This window comes from Oncorhynchus gorbuscha, linkage group LG18, assembly GCF_021184085.1.
Source record: "Oncorhynchus gorbuscha isolate QuinsamMale2020 ecotype Even-year linkage group LG18, OgorEven_v1.0, whole genome shotgun sequence".
Classification (NCBI taxonomy): domain Eukaryota; kingdom Metazoa; phylum Chordata; class Actinopteri; order Salmoniformes; family Salmonidae; genus Oncorhynchus; species Oncorhynchus gorbuscha.
Genome location: NC_060190.1, coordinates 82,063,638 through 82,083,827, shown reverse-complemented (window position 1 = coordinate 82,083,827; position 20,190 = coordinate 82,063,638). Strand labels below are relative to the sequence as shown.

Genomic DNA, 20,190 nt, shown 5'->3' with positions numbered 1-20,190 from the left:
TAGGCCATGAGAGAATTAGTACTGATGTATTTCTAGGAGGTCATAGAAATGTAGTACTGATGTATTTCTAGGGTAGTTCATAGAGAATGTAGTGCTGATGTATTTCTAGGGTAGGTCATAGAGAATGTAGTACTGATGTATTTCTAGGTAGGCCATAGGGAAATGTAGTACTGATGTATTTCTAGAGTAGGTCATAGGGAAATGTAGTACTGATGTATTCTAGGATAGTTCTAGGAATGTAGTACTGATGTATTTCTAGGAGTAGGTCGTAGAATGTGGTACTGATGTATTTCTGGGTAGGTCATAGAGAATGTAGTACTGATGTATTGCTAGGCCATTTCTAGGGGTAGGCCATAGAGAATGTAGTACTGATGTATTTCTAGGGTAGGCCATAGAGAATGTAGTACTGATGTATTTCTAGGGTAGGTCATAGAGAATGTAGTACTGATGTATTTCTAGGGTAGGTCATAGAGAATGTAGTACTGATGTATTTCTAGGGTAGGCCATAGAGAATGTAGTACTGATGTATTTCTAGGTAGGTCATAGAGAATGTAGTACTGATGTATTGCTAGGCCATTTCTAGGGTAGGCCATTGTAGTACTGATGTATTTCTAGGGTAGGTCATAGAGAATGTAGTACTGATGTATTGCTCCATTTCTAGGGTAGGCCATTTACTGATGTATTTCTAGGGTAGGCCATAGAGAATGTAGTACTGATGTATTTCTAGGGTAGGTCATAGAGAATGTAGTACTGATGTATTGCTAGGATAGTTCGTAGAGAATGTAGTACTGATGTATTTCTAGGGTAGGCCATAGAGAATGTAGTACTGATGTATTTCTAGGGTAGGTCGTAGAGAATGTAGTACTGATGTATTTCTAGGGTTTCTAGGGTAGGCCATAGAGAATGTAGTACTGATGTATTTCTAGGGTAGGCCATAGAGGTAGTACCATTATTTCTAGGGTAGGTCATAGAGAATGTAGTACTGATGTATTTCTAGGGTAGGTCATAGAGAATGTAGTACTGATGTATTTCTAGGGTAGGTCATAGAGAATGTAGTACTGATGTATTTCTAGGGTAGGCCATAGAGAATGTAGTACTGATGTATTTCTAGGGTAGGTCATAGAGAATGTAGTACTGATGTATTGCTAGGCCATTTCTAGGGTAGGCCATAGAGAATGTAGTACTGATGTATTTCTAGGGTAGGTCATAGAGAATGTAGTACTGATGTATTGCTAGGCCATTTCTAGGGTAGGCCATGGAGAATGTAGTACTGATGTATTTCTAGGGTAGGTCCTGATGTATTTCTAGGGTAGGTCGTAGAGAATGTAGTACTGATGTATTGCTAGGCCATTTCTGAGGGTAGGCCATGGAGAATGTAGTACTGATGTATTGCTAGGCCATTTCTAGGGTAGGCCATGGAGAATGTAGTACTGATGTATTGCTAGGCCATTTCTAGGGTAGGCCATGGAGAATGTAGTACTGATGTATTGCTAGGCCATTTCTAGGGTAGGCCATGGAGAATGTAGTACTGATGTATTGCTAGGCCATTTCTAGGGTAGGCCATGGAGAATGTAGTACTGATGTATTGCTAGGCCATTTCTAGGGTAGGCCATGGAGAATGTAGTACTGATGTATTGCTAGGCCATTTCTAGGGTAGGCCATGGAGAATGTAGTACTGATGTATTGCTAGGCCATTTCTAGGGTAGGCCATGGAGAATGTAGTACTGATGTATTGCTAGGCCATTTCTAGGGTAGGCCATAGAGAATGTAGTACTGATGTATTGCTAGGCCATTTCTAGGGTAGGCCATGGAGAATGTAGTACTGATTTATTGCTAGGCCATTTCTAGGGTAGGCCATGGAGAATGTAGTACTGATGTATTGCTAGGGTAGGTCGTAGAGAATGAAGTTCTGATGTATTTCTAGGGAGGTCGATGTATTTCTAGGGAGGTAGAGAATGTAGTACTGATGTATTTCTAGGGTAGGTCATAGAGAATGTAGTACTGATGTATTTCTAGGGTAGGCCATAGAGAATGTAGTACTGATGTATTGCTAGGGTAGGTCGTAGAGAATGAAGTTCTGATGTATTTCTAGGGAGGTCGTAGAGAATGTAGTACTGATGTATTGCTAGGGTAGTTAGAGTAGAGAATGTAGTGCTGATGTATTTCTAGGGTAGGCCATAGAGAATGTAGTACTGATGTATTGCTAGGATAGTTCGTAGAGAATGTACTACTGATGTATTTCTAGGGTAGGTCGTAGAGAATGTAGTACTGATGTATTTCTAGGATAGTTCGTAGAGAATGTAGTACTGATGTATTTCTAGGGTAGGTCGTAGAGAATGTAGTACTGATGTATTTCTAGGGTAGGCCATAGAGAATGTAGTACTGATGTATTTCTAGGGTAGGCCATAGAGAATGTAGTACTGATGTATTTCTAGGGTAGGTCATAGAGAATGTAGTACTGATGTATTTCTAGGGTAGGTCATAGAGAATGTAGTACTGATGTATTTCTAGGGTAGGTCATAGAGAATGTAGTACTGATGTATTTCTAGGGTAGGCCATAGAGAATGTAGTACTGATGTATTTCTAGAGTAGGTCATAGAGAATGTAGTACTGATGTATTGCTAGGCCATTTCTAGGGTAGGCCATAGAGAATGTAGTACTGATGTATTTCTAGGGTAGGTCATAGAGAATGTAGTACTGATGTATTGCTAGGCCATTTCTAGGGTAGGCCATAGAGAATGTAGTACTGATGTATTTCTAGGGTAGTTCGTAGAGAATGTAGTGCTGATGTATTTCTAGGGTAGGCCATAGAAATGTAGTACTGATGTATTGCTAGGATAGTTCGTAGAGAATGTAGTACTGATGTATTTCTAGGGTAGGCCATAGAGAATGTAGTACTGATGTATTTCTAGGATAGTTCGTAGAGAATGTAGTACTGATGTATTTCTAGGGTAGGTCGTAGAGAATGTAGTACTGATGTATTTCTAGGGTAGGCCATAGAGAATGTAGTACTGATGTATTTCTAGGGTAGGCCTTAGAGAATGTAGTACTGATGTATTTCTAGGGTAGGTCATAGAGAATGTAGTACTGATGTATTTCTAGGGTAGGTCATAGAGAATGTAGTACTGATGTATTTCTAGGGTAGGTCATAGAGAATGTAGTACTGATGTATTTCTAGGGTAGGCCATAGAGAATGTAGTACTGATGTATTTCTAGAGTAGGTCATAGAGAATGTAGTACTGATGTATTGCTAGGCCATTTCTAGGGTAGGCCATAGAGAATGTAGTACTGATGTATTTCTAGGGTAGGTCATAGAGAATGTAGTACTGATGTATTGCTAGGCCATTTCTAGGGTAGGCCATAGAGAATGTAGTACTGATGTATTTCTAGGGTAGGTCGTAGAGAATGTAGTACTGATGTATTTCTAGGGTAGGTCGTAGAGAATGTAGTACTGATGTATTGCTAGGCCATTTCTAGGGTAGGCCATGGAGAATGTAGTACTGATGTATTGCTAGGCCATTTCTAGGGTAGGCCATAGAGAATGTAGTACTGATGTATTGCTAGGCCATTTCTAGGGTAGGCCATGGAGAATGTAGTACTGATGTATTGCTAGGCCATTTCTAGGGTAGGCCATGGAGAATGTAGTACTGATGTATTGCTAGGCCATTTCTAGGGTAGGCCATTGAGAATGTAGTACTGATGTATTGCTAGGCCATTTCTAGGGTAGGCCATGGAGAATGTAGTACTGATGTATTGCTAGGCCATTTCTAGGGTAGGCCATAGAGAATGTAGTACTGATGTATTGCTAGGCCATTTCTAGGGTAGGCCATGGAGAATGTAGTACTGATGTATTGCTAGGCCATTTCTAGGGTAGGCCATGGAGAATGTAGTACTGATGTATTGCTAGGCCATTTCTAGGGTAGGCCATGGAGAATGTAGTACTGATGTATTGCTAGGCCATTTCTAGGGTAGGCCATAGAGAATGTAGTACTGATGTATTGCTAGGCCATTTCTAGGGTAGGCCATGGAGAATGTAGTACTGATTTATTGCTAGGCCATTTCTAGGGTAGGCCATGGAGAATGTAGTACTGATGTATTGCTAGGCCATTTCTAGGGTAGGCCATGGAGAATGTAGTACTGATGTATTGCTAGGCCATTTCTAGGGTAGGCCATGGAGAATGTAGTACTGATGTATTGCTAGGCCATTTCTAGGGTAGGCCATAGAGAATGTAGTACTGATGTATTGCTAGGCCATTTCTAGGGTAGGCCATGGAGAATGTAGTACTGATGTATTGCTAGGCCATTTCTAGGGTAGGCCATGGAGAATGTAGTACTGATGTATTGCTAGGCCATTTCTAGGGTAGGTCATAGAGAATGTAGTACTGATGTATTGCTAGGCCATTTCTAGGGTAGGCCATAGAGAATGGACAGCACTGTCCTGATATGCCGCTGTCCCTATTTCCCTACCAAACCGGTTACCTCAACATGTTTCTAGGCGCTGCCTGTGTGCTGCTTTTCCTGTGAGTGAGCGGGGCTGCCAATATTGTCTGGACTGGACTAGAACAGGCTCATGCCCATGGAATAGGAGGAGGAGGAGGACGCTTTCTGCCCTGTCTGCCTCTGTTTCTATAAATACCCTGTCACGCTTCTATCAAATGAGCCCTGTGCTCTGAAAGGGCAGGCGTGGATGTTTTTTACCCATATCGGAGATGGTATGGGGGGCTCTGCAAAAGTCAACGTTCTGCTCAATAACACATTCAGATGAGTGGGCTGGTGTATTGACGTTTATCATAATGAATGTCACAGATAGCAGTATAACAGTATCATTAGAAATAGTTGGAGGTTGGAGAGGGAGGTTAGAGAGATGAGGTTGTTGTGAAACAAAATCCTTGCTATGCAACAGCTGCTATTGAGCTATTCTACTTCACATGTCTGTGTGGATGTAGAATGTATTCATGTGTGGATAGATGTTTACAAAACATGAATTATTAGCACTTTTGCATGAGCTGAGTCACTATAAACCCTTTCAGGAAGTCAGTCCGTTTCTCTCCCTCCACCTCCTCAGGGAAAATATCTGGGTAAAAACACCAAGCTTTCTTAACGCCTCTATCACATCCAGAAACGAGAGCCGAATTTATATATGATATTAGGAAAACATTCTCTTACTCTCCACTTCAATGTAAGTTTAAGTTGGTGCACTCCACTCCTTCTCACGCAGACAAAATGTCCTGGGGGCTCTTCATAACAAGGAGCTCGTTGTTAGCTGGCGTAGCGTTGTTACATTCTGATTTGTTTCCTAATGAGTTTAAGAAACAGCCTTCTTCTCTAAGACTGGTCCCCTGGGGGCTGCAGAGTTGGGGAATCCCTGATTCCCTCCCTGATGTTGCTGTTTCTGTCTACTCCCTGGTGCCTTACTGCTCCCAAGCCGATGATGATGAAGTGTCTTGGGAGAGGATGATCATTCTGACACTGCATCCTCTCTGAGTAAGTCAGGCGTGGCGTTAGAACGGAGCGCTGCAGCCGAGATATGGATGTGTCCCCGGGTAGATTGGGGAGGGAGATTTTTCCATCCACACCTCCTGTGGAGAAAGACCTGGCGGTGCCTCGGGGGAGCAGCTATGTAAATAATGAATGCCCCGGGGTGTGAAACATACACAGATAACCTTCAAGACAGACGCGGATCAGTGCCTTCACATTAGCTGATAGGATTAAGGTAAAAAGTGACAGGAAACCTCTTGATAAAAACACAATCCTAGGTACAGACACTGAGGTGTTATGTGTATGCTTGGTGGTTTGGTAGATAAGAAGAGGAGTTAGGAAGTAATCATGACAGACAGGTTCTGCTCCGCCAATCTGATGATGGAGATCACATGACCTAGGTCTCCTATCTGATACTGCATCACCAGCCTCTAGCCAACCTTAACCAGCAACCTTGTAGCATTATGAGTCTCATTATTTTCCTTACAACAATGATGTCATTAAGCCTGTTTAATCTTGGGCCTCCAGAGTGGCGCAGCGGTCTAAGGCACTGTTCATTCTCGGGCTGTGCCACAACCGGCCGTGGCCGGGAGTCCCATAGGACGGTGCCAAATTGGCCCAGCGTCGTCCAGGTTAGGGGAGGGTTTGGCCCAGCGTCGTCCAGGTTAGGGGCGGGTTTGGCCTAGCGTCGTCCAGGTTAGGGGAGGGTTTGGCCCAGCGTCATCCAGGTTAGGGGAGTGTTTGGCCGGGGGGGGCTTTACTTGGCGCCCTCCTTTTGGCGTGCCTGGTGCCTGCAGGCTGTCCCCTGTCAGCCAGTGGAACGGTGTTTCCTCCGACACATTGGTGCGGCTAGCTGGTGGGTGTTAAGGAGTGTGATTAGGCGGGTCATTTTTCGGAGGGTTCCTGACTCCACCTTCGCCTCTCCCTAGCCCGTAGGGAAGTGGCAGCGATTAGACAAGATCGAAACTGGGGAGAAAAAGGGGGTAAAATACAAAAAATATATTTTTATTTATTTATATATATATATTTTTTTGACTGTTTAATTTTGATGTGATTTATTAGGATCCCCATCAGCCGACGCCAATGGAGACTTGTCTTCCTGGGATACGACATTTAATGAAAAATACATTACAGACAAAAGACTTTACAATTTACATACATTTAAAAACATTAACATGTAGTGTGTGTGTGTGCATTTATCAGTTACACATACATGCCAATACATACACACAAAAAGTAGGTCACATAAGGCAAAGGCATTGTGCCGTGAGGTGTTGCTTTATTCATTTAAAAAACAAACATGTTTGCTGTTCTCTTGCGCTATATGAGATGGAAGGGAGTTCCATCCAATCATGGCTCAGTATAATACTGTACGTCTCCTTGAATTTGTTCTGGACCTGGGGACTGTGAAAAGACCCCTGGTGGTATGTTTGGTAGGGTAAGTATGTGTGTCATTGCTGTGTGTAAGTTGACTATGCAAACAATTTGGAATTCCCAACACTAACATTTCTTATAAAAACAAGAAGTGATTTATTATACATCTTATTTTAAAGAGAAACTGCCACTAAAACCAACTTCTCATTTAGAAAACAACCTATGTGGCATCGATATGAGTTAGAAACATTTATTCTACTGTCAAAATTGACTACAAAGCGTAAATAGTACAATTTCAGTCGCAAAGTCAGTCTTGTGGAAAATTGTATTTTGTGAAACTTGTGGATTTAGCTCGGTTGAATCATTAAAATTCCTTGGGACCATCATCTCCCACAACCTCAAGTGGGAGGACAACATCACACCGGTCACCAAGAAGACACAACAGAGGATCAACTACTTGCAGCAGCTGATTTTTTAAAATCTACCAGTCAATCCTCATTCGGTTTTACAAATGAATCTTTGAGTCCATCCTCACCTCCTCCATCACCCTCTGGTTTGGGTCTGCATCTGCCTGCAGCAAGGGCAAACTGCAAAGCATTGTCCGGTCTGCAGAGAGGTTCATCGGCAGCCACCTGCCCTCCATCAAGGTCCTGCACAATGTTCAGGAAAGATCATCGCCGGACGATGCACTCTATGCTGCACAGCGCATCAAGCCGTCTCTGAACTGTACACAAAATAACTGCACTGTACTGCATTTGTACTTTTTTCATCTCTCTGCATTTAGAGATATTCATTCTGATATTGTAAATATGTACATCCACTCTATATCAACCCAGTGTACTGTATATGTGTATATATGCTCATTCTCTTATAGTGCTATGCTCACTACCGAGTTGTATATAATGTATGTAAACTTTATTTAAACTCCACTGTCTGTATTCTGTCTCTAAATGGTGTCTACAACTAGCAGCACCATATCACCAAGTACAATTCTGAGTATGTGTAATGGTTGGGTTTGTTTCAATCGTGCCCACAGGCCCACAGCTGAAAGCACACAAATAATCATCATTTCGGAGTACAGCTGCACACGACCCATTGTAATACCCGTGGCAAATTTAGGTTGACTTTGGATAACCCAATGGGGCAAGTTTCACATTTTTAATGTCACATGCAAAAGTACAGTGAAATGCCTTTCTTGCAAGGTCCAAACCAAACAATGGTAGCACAAAAACGAAAATAAAAATAAGAAATAAGAAGAACAGGAGAAAGTAAGAAGCTGTATACAGGGTCAGTTCCGGTACCATATTTACAACGTGCAGGGATCCTGGAGTGATAGAGGTAGATAGGGTGAATTCTGAAGGTATTCAGAACCTTTGACTTTTTCCACATTTTGTTATGTTACATCCTTATGCTAAAATGGAGTAAATAAAACAATTCCGGCCTCCCGGGTGGCGCAGTGGTTAAGGGCGCTGTACTGCAGCGCCAGCTGTGCCATCAGAGTCCCTGGGTTCGCGCCCAGGCTCTGTCGTAACCGGCTGCGACCGGAGGTCCGTGGGGTGACGCACAATTGGCCTAGCGTCGCCCGGGTTAGGGAGGGCTTGGTCGGTAGGGGTGTCCTTGTCTCATCGCGCACCAGCGACTCCTGTGGCGGGCTGGGCACAGTGTGCGCTAGCCAAGGTGGCCGGGTGCACGGTGTTTCCTCCGGCGCATTGGTGCGGCTGGCTTCTGGGTTGGATGCCCACTATGTTAAGAAGCAGGGTTGTGTTGTGTATTGGAGGACGCATGACTTTCAACCTTCGTCTCTCCCGAGCCCGTACGGGAGTTGTAGCGATGAGACAAGATAGTAGCTACTACAACAATTGGATACCACGAAATTGGGGAGAAAAATTGTGCTCAGGTGCATCCTGTTTCCATTGATCATTCTTTAGATGTTTCTACAACTTGATTGGGGTCCACCTGTGGTAAATTCAATTGATTGGATATGATTTGGAATGGCACACACCTGTCTATATGAGGTCCCACAGTTGACAGTGCATGTGAGAGCAAAAACCAAGCTATGAGGTTGAAGTAATTGTCCTTAGAGCTCCGAGACTGTGTCGAGGCACAGATCTGGGGAAGGGTACCAAAACATTTCTGCAGCATTGAAGTTCCCCAAGAACACAGTGGCCTCCATCATTCTTAAATAGAAGAAGTTTGGAACCATTAAGAGTCTTCCTAGACCTGGCCGCATGGTCAAACTGAGCAATCGGGGGAGAAGGGCCTTGGTCAGGGAGGTGATCAAGAACCCGATGGTCACTCTGACAGAGCTCCAGAGTTCCTCTGTGCAGATGGGAGAACCTTCCAGAAGGACAACCATCTCTGCAGCACTATACCAATCAGGCCTTTATGGTAGAGTGGCCAGACGGAAGCCACTCCTCAGTAAAAGGCACATGAGAGCCCACATGGAGTTTGCCAAAAGGCACCTACTGTAAAGGACTCTCAGACCATGAGAAACAAGATACTCTGGTCTGATTAAACCAATATTGAACCCTTTGGCCTGAATGCCAAGCGTCACGTCTGGAGGAAACCTGGCACCATCCCTACGGTGAAGCAGGGTGGTGGCAGCATCATGCTGTGGGGATGTTTTTCAGCGGCAGGGACTGAGAGACTCGTCAGGATCAAGGGAAAGATGAACAGAGCAAAGTACAGAGAGATCCTTGATGAAAACCTACTCCAGAGCGCTCAGGACCTCAGACTGGGGCGAAGGTTTACCTTCCAACAGGACAACGACCCTAAGCACACAGCCAAGACAATGCAGGAGAGGCTTCGGGACAAGTCTCTGAATGTCCTTGAGTGGCCCAGCCAGAGCCTGGACTTGAACCCGATCTCTGGATGCCCCCCATTCAACCTGACAGAGCTTGAGAGGATCTGCACTGAAGAATGAGAGAAACTCCTCAAATACAGGTATGCCAAGCTTGTAGCGTTATACCCAAGAAGATTCGAGGCTGTAATCGCTGCCAATGGTGCTTCAACAAAGTACTGAGTAAATGGTCTGAATACTTATTTAAATGTGATATTTACATTTTGATTTTGTTATGCAAACATTTCTAAAACACTGTTTTTGCTTTGTGGTATTGTGTGTAGATTGACGAGGGGGATGATGATGATGATGATGATGATGATGATGATGATGTAATCCATTATAGAATAAGGCTGTAACATAACAAAATGTGGAAAAAGTCAAGGGGTCTGAATACTTTCTGAATGCACTGTATGTTTTGGGGTAAGGTGACCAGGCATCAGGATACATGATGAATAGAGTGGCATCAGCGTACATTCTGATTATGTGTGTGTGTGTGTGTGTGTGTGTGTGTGTGTGTGTGTGTGTGTGTGTGTGTGTGTGTGTGTGTGTGTGTGTGTGTGTGTGTGTGTGTGTGTGTGTGTGTGTGTGTGTGTGTGTGTGTGTGTGTGTGTGTGTGTGTGTGTGTGTGTGTGTGTGTGTGTGTGTGTGTGTGTGTGTGTGTGTGTGTGTGTGTGTGTGTGTGTGTGTGTGTAGAGTCAGCATAAATGTGTGTGAATGTTATGTGTGTCGGAATGTCAGTGTGCTTGAGTGTGTAGAGTCCTGTGAGTGTGCAAAGAGTGATGAAAATAAAATACAAGGGTCAACTCAGCCATTCTGTTAGCTATTAAGCAGTCTTATGGCTTGGAGATAGAAGCTGTTCAGGAGCCTGTTGGTGTCAGACTTGATGCACCGGTACCGCTTGCCTTGTAGAAGAAGAGAGAACAGTCTATTGCTTGGGTGGCTGGAGTCTTTAATGATTTTCTGGGCCTTCCTTTCACACCCCTGGTATAGAGGTCCTGGATGGCAGGAGCTCAAACCCAGTGGTGTACTGAGCTGTCCACACCACCCTCTGTATTTGCCATGCGATAGAGGGCGCTACTGTTGCCATATCAAGCAATGATGTACCCAGTCAAGATCCTCTCCCTGCCATCCAGGACCTCTGGCTGTAGAACTTTTTGAGGATATGAGGCCAAACCTTTTCAACTTCCTGAGGGGGAAGAGGTGCTGTCTTCTTCACCACTGTGCTCTTCTGACTGGACCATTTGAAGTACTTAGTGATTTGGACACAGAGGGAACTTTTTGGCGTCTTTTTTACTTCCGATTTTGTTCACCAGCTTGGTTTAGATGGTGCAATGATTCTGTACACTATACTTGCTTGTTTTGTCACATCAACTGAAATTAGGAAAACTATTAGAATTTTAGCAACCATGAGATGGCGGAGCGATTTCTGTGTAGTGCATCTTTAATGAACCAAATAAAAAACAAGCAGTTACATTTTAAGGTCATAAGCTGGGCGTGTGGACGACGCACAGAATAGGCCTTCATAGATTACATACAAAGTATGAAAGCGGATATATTCATATGAACACTAGACTGTGGAAAGTGCAAAAGCATCTGCTTTTAAAGACCTTGTTATGTCTATATGAAGCTGTCAATGACTCCACTACACACAGCCAAATAAACAGATTAAAAATGGCACAACTTCATCTCCCTCTCTCTGAGCAGCTACACGGAGAGATGAGATGCACTCAACAAGCATATGCGTCCACCAGATACGAAGAAATACATAGAGAATAAACTACTTCTCACTCGCTGTCGTCCATATAGAACCGTGCAACCAACGAGTGTCCGCCTGCTTTGCTTTCCATCGTTTCTCTTGCTCTTCCACAGAACTGTACCAAGCCTTCATGCTGGAGGTATCTAATCCTCCCTCTCTTAGCTAATCACACTGTCAAATCACAGCCCTTTGCATCAAGGAAACACCATTGATAGATACAGAACTGAAAACATCAAGCTAACCAAAAAAAATATATATTTTACCAGATAAGTTGACTGAGAACACATTCTCATTTACAGCAACACCCTGTGGAATAGTTACAAGAGAGAGAGGAGGGATGAATGAGCCAATTGGAAGCTGGGGATGATTAGGTGACCATGATGGTATGAAGGCCAGATTTAGCCAGGACACCAGGGTTAACATCCCTACTCTTACAATATGTGCCATGGAATCTTTAGTGAACACAGAGAGTCAGGACACCCGTTTAACATCACATCCTACACAGGGCAATGTCCCAACCACTGCCCTGGGGCATTCAGATATTTTTTGTTGTTGACCAGAGTAAAGAGTGCCTCCTACTGGCCCTCAATATCACTTCCAGCAGCATCTGGTCTCCCATACAGGGACCAACCAGGACCAACCCTGCGTAGCTTCAGAGGCAAGGCAGCAGCATCTGGTCTCCCATCCAAGGACCAACCAGGACCAACCCTGCGTAGCTTCAGAGTCAAGGCAGCAGCATCTGGTCTCCCATCCAGGGACCAACCAGGACCAACCCTGCGTAGCTTCAGAGGCAAGGCAGCAGCATCTGGTCTCCCATACAGGGACCAACCAGGACCAACCCTGCGTAGCTTCAGAGGCAAGGCAGCAGCATCTGGTCTCCCATCCAGGACCAACCAGGACCAACCCTGCGTAGCTTCAGAGGCAAGGCAGCAGCATCTGGTCTCCCATCCAGGGACCAACCAGGACCAACCCTGCGTAGCTTCAGAGGCAAGGCAGCAGCATCTGGTCTCCCATCCAGGGACCAACCAGGACCAACCCTGCGTAGCTTCAGAGGCAAGGCAGCAGCATCTGGTCTCCCATACAGGAACCAACCAGGACCAACCCTGCGTAGCTTCAGAGGCAAGGCAGCAGCATCTGGTCTCCCATACAGGGACCAACCAGGACCAACCCTGCGTAGCTTCAGAGGCAAGGCAGCAGCATCTGGTCTCCCATACAGGGACCAACCAGGACCAACCCTGCGTAGCTTCAGAGGCAAGGCAGCAGCACCTGGTCTCCCATACAGGGACCAACCAGGACCAACCCTGCGTAGCTTCAGCGGCAAGGCAGCAGCATCTGGTCTCCCATACAGGGACGAACCAGGACCAACCCTGCGTAGCTTCAGAGGCAAGCCAGCAGCATCTGGTCTCCCATACAGGGACCAACCAGGACCAACCCTGCGTAGCTTCAGAGGCAAGCCAGCAGTGGGATGCAAGATTGTTTGCTGCTGGCAAAGAAGAGGCATTCATAGGGAGAGATGAACTAGGAACACCCATCAATTACCAACAGGTGAAGTTGGCTAGATAAGAACATTCACAGGGTTTTGAGGAATGGTAGTTACAGTATATTAGTTGTTGGATAGTAGCAATGATGAATCTGAAAGTAAACGTTTGTGTGTGTGTGAGAGAGAGAGAGAGAGAGAGAGAGAGAGAGAGAGAGAGAGAGAGAGAGAGAGAGAGAGTTTACACAGAGAGTAATAACTCATATAACTGGGGTAATTAACACAAGCAGCTGTAACACAATGACCCCTATTCATCAAAGCTATTGGGCCTTGCAATTATTATTTTCTCTTTTTCATCACTCTGACTCCAAGAAGACAAAATCCTGTACTGAGTACCAGCTTCCCAGCTGAGCACCAAAACAGTGCCTTTGTCAGTGGTCTTCTGCACAGATAATATTCACCTGTAGCTGGTCGATGTGGGTTGGTTTCCATATTATTTAGCCTTTTACTGTAGTGGGCTAAATCAGAGTTACATAGTGTTTCTTGGTAGTCTTAAACAAATCTACTTTGTAACAAAAGTATACACCTCACACACGTGGTCATGGGCTTACAAAAAGAACACACCTGCACCATGTCAGATATAAAGTTGAAATGTATTACATTTTGAGTTTGCGTCCCAATATTACACTTTATATACATCGCAAAAAAGATTGAAATATAACAAACATAGAAACACCAGATCTTCAGCGATTTTTTGAAATAATGTTTATTAATTTTGAAAAATATGAATAACATTCCACCCATGAGGTCCACTAGGTCATTTGAATGCAGGAAAAGGGGTACTGAGGTGGATGAGTATTATTAAAGACAGAGGAACTGATGAGGTCCAGGGGCGTGTGAGTGTGATTAAATCCCAGACCAAAGAGTGTGTCAAGAAGAGAGAAGAATAGAGGGATAAAGAGAGAGAGATACAGAGTCAGTGTGGATAAAGAGAGAGATACAGAGTCAGTGTGGATAAAGAGAGAGATACAGAGTCAGTGTGGATAAAGATAGAGATACAGAGTCAGTTTGGATAAAGAGAGATACAGAGTCAGTGTGGATAAAGAGATACAGAGTCAGTGTGGATAAAGAGGGAGTGAAAGAGAGATACAGAGTCAGTGTGGATACAGAGAGAGATACAGAGTCAGTGTGGATAAAGAGAGAGATACGGAGTAAGTGTGGATAAAGAGAGAGATACAGAGTCAGTTTGGATAAAGAGACACAGAGTCAGTGTGGATAAAGAGAGAGATACAGAGTCAGTGTGGATAAAGAGAGATACAGAGTCAGTGTGGATAAAGAGAGAGATACAGAGTCAGTGTGGATAAAGAGGGGGATGAAAGAGAGATACAGAGTCAGTGTGGATAAAGAGGGGGGTGAAAGAGAGAGATACAGAGTCAGTGTGGATAAAGAGGGAGGGGGTGAAAGAGAGATACAGAGTCAGTGTGGATAAAGGCGGTGGGGGTGAAAGAGAGATACAGAGTCAGTGTGGATAAAGAGGGGGGATGAAGAAGATACAGAGTCAGTGTGGATAAAGAGAAATTGAAGAGATATACAGAGTCAGTGTGGATAAGAGGGGGTGAAAGAGAGAGATACAGAGTCAGTGTGGATAAAGAGGGGGATGAAGAGAGATACAGGAGTCAGTGTGGATAAAGGGGGGGGGGTGAAAGAGAGATACAGAGTCAGTGTGGATAAAGAGGGAGGGGTGAAAGAGAGAGATACAGAGTCAGTGTGGATAAAGAGGCGGTGGGGTGAAAGAGAGAGATACAGAGTCAGTGTGGATAAAGGGGGGATGAAGAGATGATACAGAGTCAGTGTGGATAAAGGGGGTGAAAGAGAGATATACAGAGTCAGTGTGGATAAAGAGGGGGTGAAGAGATACAGAGTCAGTGTGGGTAAAGAGGGTGGGTGAAAGAGATACAGAGTCAGTGTGGATAAAGAGATACAGAGTCAGTGTGGATAAAGAAGATACAGAGTCAGTGTGGATAAAGAGGGGGATGAAAGAAGATACAGAGTCAGTGTGGGATGAAGAGGGGGATGAAAGAGAGATACAGAGTCAGTGTGGATAAAGAGGGAGTGAAAGAGAGATACAAGTCAGTGTGGATAAAGGGGAGGGGTGAAAGAGAGAATGCAAGTCAGTGTGGATAAAAGGGAGGGGTGAAAGAGGGAGATACAGAGTCAGTGTGGATAAAGGGGAGGGATTGAAAGAGAGAGATACAGAGTCAGTGTGATAAAGAGGAGTGAAAGAAGAGATACAGAGTCAGTGTGGATAAAGAGGGGGTGAAAGAGAGATACAGAGTCAGTGTGGATAAAGAGGGTGGGTGAGAAGAGAGATACAGAGTCAGTGTGGATAAAGAGAGATACAGAGTCAGTGTGGATAAGAGAGATACAGAGTCAGTGTGGATAAAGAAATGCAAGTCAGTGGATAAAGAGAGAGATACAGAGTCAGTGTGGATAAGAGAGAGATGCAAGTCAGTGTGGATAAAGAGGGGGATGAAAGAGAGATACAGAGTCAGTGTGGATGAAGAGGGGGATGAAGAGAGAGATACAGAGTCAGTGTGGATGAAGATGGGGGATGAAAGAGAGAGATACAGAGTCAGTGTGGATGAAGAGGGGGATGAAAGAGAGAGATACAGAGTCAGTGTGGATGAAGAGGGGGATGAAAGAGAGAGATACAGAGTCAGTGTGGATAAAGAGGGGGTGAAAGAGAGAGATACAGAGTCAGTGTGGATAAAGAGGGGAGGGGTGAAAGAGAGAGATACAGAGTCAGTGTGGATAAAGAGGGGGGTGAAAGAGAGAGATACAGAGTCAGTGTGGATAAAGAGGGGGTGAAAGAGAGAGATACAGAGTCAGTGTGGGTAAAGAGGGTGGGTGAAAGAGAGAGATACAGAGTCAGTGTGGATAAAGAGAGAGATACAGAGTCAGTGTGGATAAAGAGAGAGATACAGAGTCAGTGTGGATAAAGAGAGAGATACAGAGTGAGTGTGGATAAAGAGGGGGAGTGAAAGAGAGATACAGAGTCAGTGTGGATAAAGAGAGAGATACAGAGTCAGTGTGGATAAAGAGGGGGATGAAAGAGAGAGATACAGAGTCAGTGTGGATGAAGAGGGGGATGAAAGAGAGAGATACAGAGTCAGTGTGGATAAAGAGGGGGTGAAAGAGAGAGATACAGAGTCAGTGTGGATAAAGAGGGAGGGGGTGAAAGAGAGAGATACAGAGTCAGTGTGGATAAAGAGGGGGGTGAAAGAGAGAGATACAGAGTCAGTGTGGATAAAGAGGGGGTGAAAGAGAGAGATACAGAGTCAGTGTGGGTAAAGAGGGTGGGTGAAAGAGAGAGATACAGAGTCAGTGTGGATAAAGAGAGAGATACAGAGTCAGTGTGGATAAAGAGAGAGATACAGAGTCAGTGTGGATAAAGAGAGAGATACAGAGTGAGTGTGGATAAAGAGGGGGAGTGAAAGAGAGATACAGAGTCAGTGTGGATAAAGAGAGAGATACAGAGTCAGTGTGGATAAAGAGGGGGATGAAAGAGAGAGATACAGAGTCAGTGTGGATGAAGAGGGGGATGAAAGAGAGAGATACAGAGTCAGTGTGGATAAAGAGGGGGGTGAAAGAGAGAGATACAGAGTCAGTGTGGATAAAGAGGGGAGGGGTGAAAGAGAGAGATACAGAGTCAGTGTGGATAAAGAGGGGGGTGAAAGAGAGATACAGAGTCAGTGTGGATAAAGAGGGGGTGAAAGAGAGAGATACAGAGTCAGTGTGGATAAAGAGGGGGGTGAAAGAGAGATACAGAGTCAGTGTGGATAAAGAGGGGGTGAAAGAGAGAGATACAGAGTCAGTGTGGATAAAGAGGGGGAGTGAAAGAGAGAGATACCGAGTCAGTGTGGATAAAGAGGGGGGTGAAAGAGAGAGATACCGAGTCAGTGTGGATAAAGAGGGGGTGAAAGAGAGAGATACAGAGTCAGTGTGGATAAAGAGGGGGTGAAAGAGAGAGATACAGAGTCAGTGTGGATAAAGAGGGGGAGTGAAAGAGAGAGATACCGAGTCAGTGTGGATAAAGAGGGGGTGAAAGAGAGAGATACAGAGTCAGTGTGGATAAAGAGGGGGAGTGAAAGAGAGAGATACCGAGTCAGTGTGGATAAAGAGGGGGGGTGAAAGAGAGAGATACAGAGTCAGTGTGGATAAAGAGGGGGAGTGAAAGAGAGAGATACCGAGTCAGTGTGGATAAAGAGGGGGGTGAAAGAGAGAGAGTTCTGTTAAGCTGAGCTCCAGGCTCCTGAAGGACAAAAGCTGAAGAACATATGCACCACCAGGTACTTTTTGCAGGTGCTGGAGTTGTAGGTGAAATCATGGACAACAGAAAGGAAAACGCTGCACACTGCTGCTCAGGCTCCCAGGTGATTTTATTTATAACAATGTTTCCACCCTTATGTCTTCATCAGGCATCCATCCTCCTGAAGGACAGACAGACCTCAGCCCAGGCCAGACCTACACCAGATACACCAGACTGGGCTTTAGATAGGCTACGGTAGGGGTTAATCCTGGAGCCACAGGCAGGTGTATTAAAGGAAGGGTAAACAGATACAGACCTCAGCCCAGGCCAGACCTACACCAGATACACCAGACTGGGCTTTAGATAGGCTACGGTAGGGGTTAATCCTGGAGCCACAGGCAGGTGTATTAAAGGAAGGGTAAACAGATACAGACCTCAGCCCAGGCCAGACCTACACCAGATACACCAGACTGGGCTTTAGATAGGCTACGGTAGGGGTTAATCCTGGAGCCACAGGCAGGTATATTAAAGGAAGGGTAAACAGATACAGACCTCAGCCCAGGCCAGACCTACACCAGATACACCAGACTGGGCTTTAGATAGGCTACGGTAGGGGTTAATCCTGGAGCCACAGGCAGGTGTATTAAAGGAAGGGTAAACAGATACAGACCTCAGCCCAGGCCAGACCTACACCAGATACACCAGACTGGGCTTTAGATAGGCTACGGTAGGGGTTAATCCTGGAGCCACAGGCAGGTGTATTAAAGGAAGGGTAAACAGATACAGACCTCAGCCCAGGCCAGACCTACACCAGATACACCAGACTGGGCTTTAGATAGGCTACGGCAGGGGTTAATCCTGGAGCCACAGGCAGGTGTATTAAAGGAAGGGTAAACAGATACAGACCTCAGCCCAGGCCAGACCTACACCAGATACACCAGACTGGGCTTTAGATAGGCTACGGCAGGGGTTAATCCTGGAGCCACAGGCAGGTGTATTAAAGGAAGGGTAAACAGATACAGACCTCAGCCCAGGCCAGACATACACCAGACTGGGCTTTAGATAGGCTACGGTAGGGGTTAATCCTGGAGCCACAGGCAGGTGTATTAAAGGAAGGGTAAACAGATACAGACCTCAACCCAGGCCAGACCTACACCAGATACACCAGACTGGGCTTTAGATAGGCTACGGTAGGGGTTAATCCTGGAGCCACAGGCAGGTGTATTAAAGGAAGGGTAAACAGATACACAGTCAGACAGGCCAGGGGAGAAAGCAGGATAATTCAAGTCTGGTAAGATAGAATGTACGTTCAAGCTGCATCCTGAGGGCTAGTAGTCAACAGCAGTGTTGCGTTGCCTTACTTCTTAACTTTATCAAGCTCAGAAGGACTCAGACTCTACGAGTCTTCAAAGGCATTGGTTTAAATGTTGTTTATTGCTGCCCAGATCCAGGAAGCCCCCGCTAGGATGGGTGTATGGGAGCAGAGGGAGTCCATAGAGCTCCAGAGGGGGAATGTAGTACTCTGTGTTAGACCTTAGAGCTGCCTCAGTCAGTCAGGGATGAGTAATGGGTGTTATTGATGCCCCTGGCGGATTGCATCTCTATCCAACCTCCCATAAACTACTCATTTTAACATCTACTTTTAGGGGACAAAATTATCTCTTAATATTGAAGGATAGCTATTGAAAAGCAGACCTAGGCCTGTCCTCCTTTTACACAACGCTAGTTCTTCTTTCACCTCCAAAAACAGGCCGGTTTTTGGGGGGCACAGTTATTTTCTGTGTGACTTAATCATTTATGACACCTTCAGTCACGTGGTGTCTTTGCCTCTCCCTGGATTCCTTCAACATCGGGGGAAAACACCCAGAGTCAAACTGAATCCAGAAATGAGGATTTTAAACGGAAAGATAAGGGAGCATATATGCCTTAATCATCATTTGCTCTTGATTAAAAATCAATGGCCTTTGATGCTAGAGGGGTATGTGCTTGGCTAAAGGTGACAATGACAATGGACTGGGAAATTGGCCTTTAAACAGCTGCTATCTGTTGTGTTGTTTGAAACTCTCCCTTTCTTTTTTATGTGGGTAAAAAGTCCTCTATCACATAAAGCCTGTCTGTCAAAGAAATTACTTCTTTGGTGAAACTTACTGAGAAAATGCTTGGAAGCTAAGAATGCTGGGAACATTTCTTAGTTAAAGATTCAGTTTATTCTTTCTGGTTCAGTTGGTTCACGTAACACATGAGGAATAAAGTTGTCACTCATTTTCTGCAGCAGTTTTTCAGATGTGCTGAAGAGAGGGAAAATGTTTGATTTGTGTCTAGATTTCCCCATGTGGAATGTAAAAACTCAAATCCTACTGTTCTGTACCTCTGTATGCATTGACCAAATAAATGTTGGTGTAAAGGTAGACTCATCAATCTGCCAATCCTGTTTCGAGGATTATACATTTTCCACTTTAAAATTATATTGAATTTTTTGGTTAACTATGTGTTTCATGCACATAGCCTATGCTCATTCATCTTATGAATGTAATGAAAGCTGTGTGCATTATCATTATCTTATGTAAAGAACATATAGGTTTTTGTTTTGCACTATGCTTTTGAGAATTTGCACCTCCAAAGCAACAAGTAGATCTACAGATGTCACATGATTTACAACAAATTCACTGAGAAGATTGACTGTGACATCCATTTCCCTCAACATAATTGGTTCTTCGTCTGTGACTACATCAGATGTGCATGCATGTTTCCTTTGTGATATTTCTACAACAGAAGATCAGGACTTTGCCTTCTCTCTCATCAATATGCAATATTTTTAAGTCTGACTTACCAGTCATCTTTCCCCTTTCTCCTCTTCCTCTCTCTGCTCTCCCCATTCTCTTCTCTGTTTCCTTCTCTCTGTTTCCTTCTTCTCTGCCTGCTCTGCCCTCTCTCCTCTCTGCTCTCCCTTCTCC

General features: G+C 44.7%; 1 protein-coding gene across 1 annotated transcript in view; it reads left to right on the top strand.

Annotated features, from left to right (window-relative positions):
- Positions 1 to 4,443: 4,443 nt before the first annotated feature.
- The window catches only part of znf831 (zinc finger protein 831), a 46,181-nt gene continuing 30,434 nt past the window's right edge, over positions 4,444 to 20,190 (top strand). Inside the window, exons 1-2 of the mRNA XM_046312986.1 lie at positions 4,444 to 4,520; positions 7,430 to 7,578. Of these exons, the coding sequence (XP_046168942.1) occupies positions 4,444 to 4,520; positions 7,430 to 7,578 (226 nt within the window). The remainder of the gene's footprint in view (positions 4,521 to 7,429; positions 7,579 to 20,190) is intronic.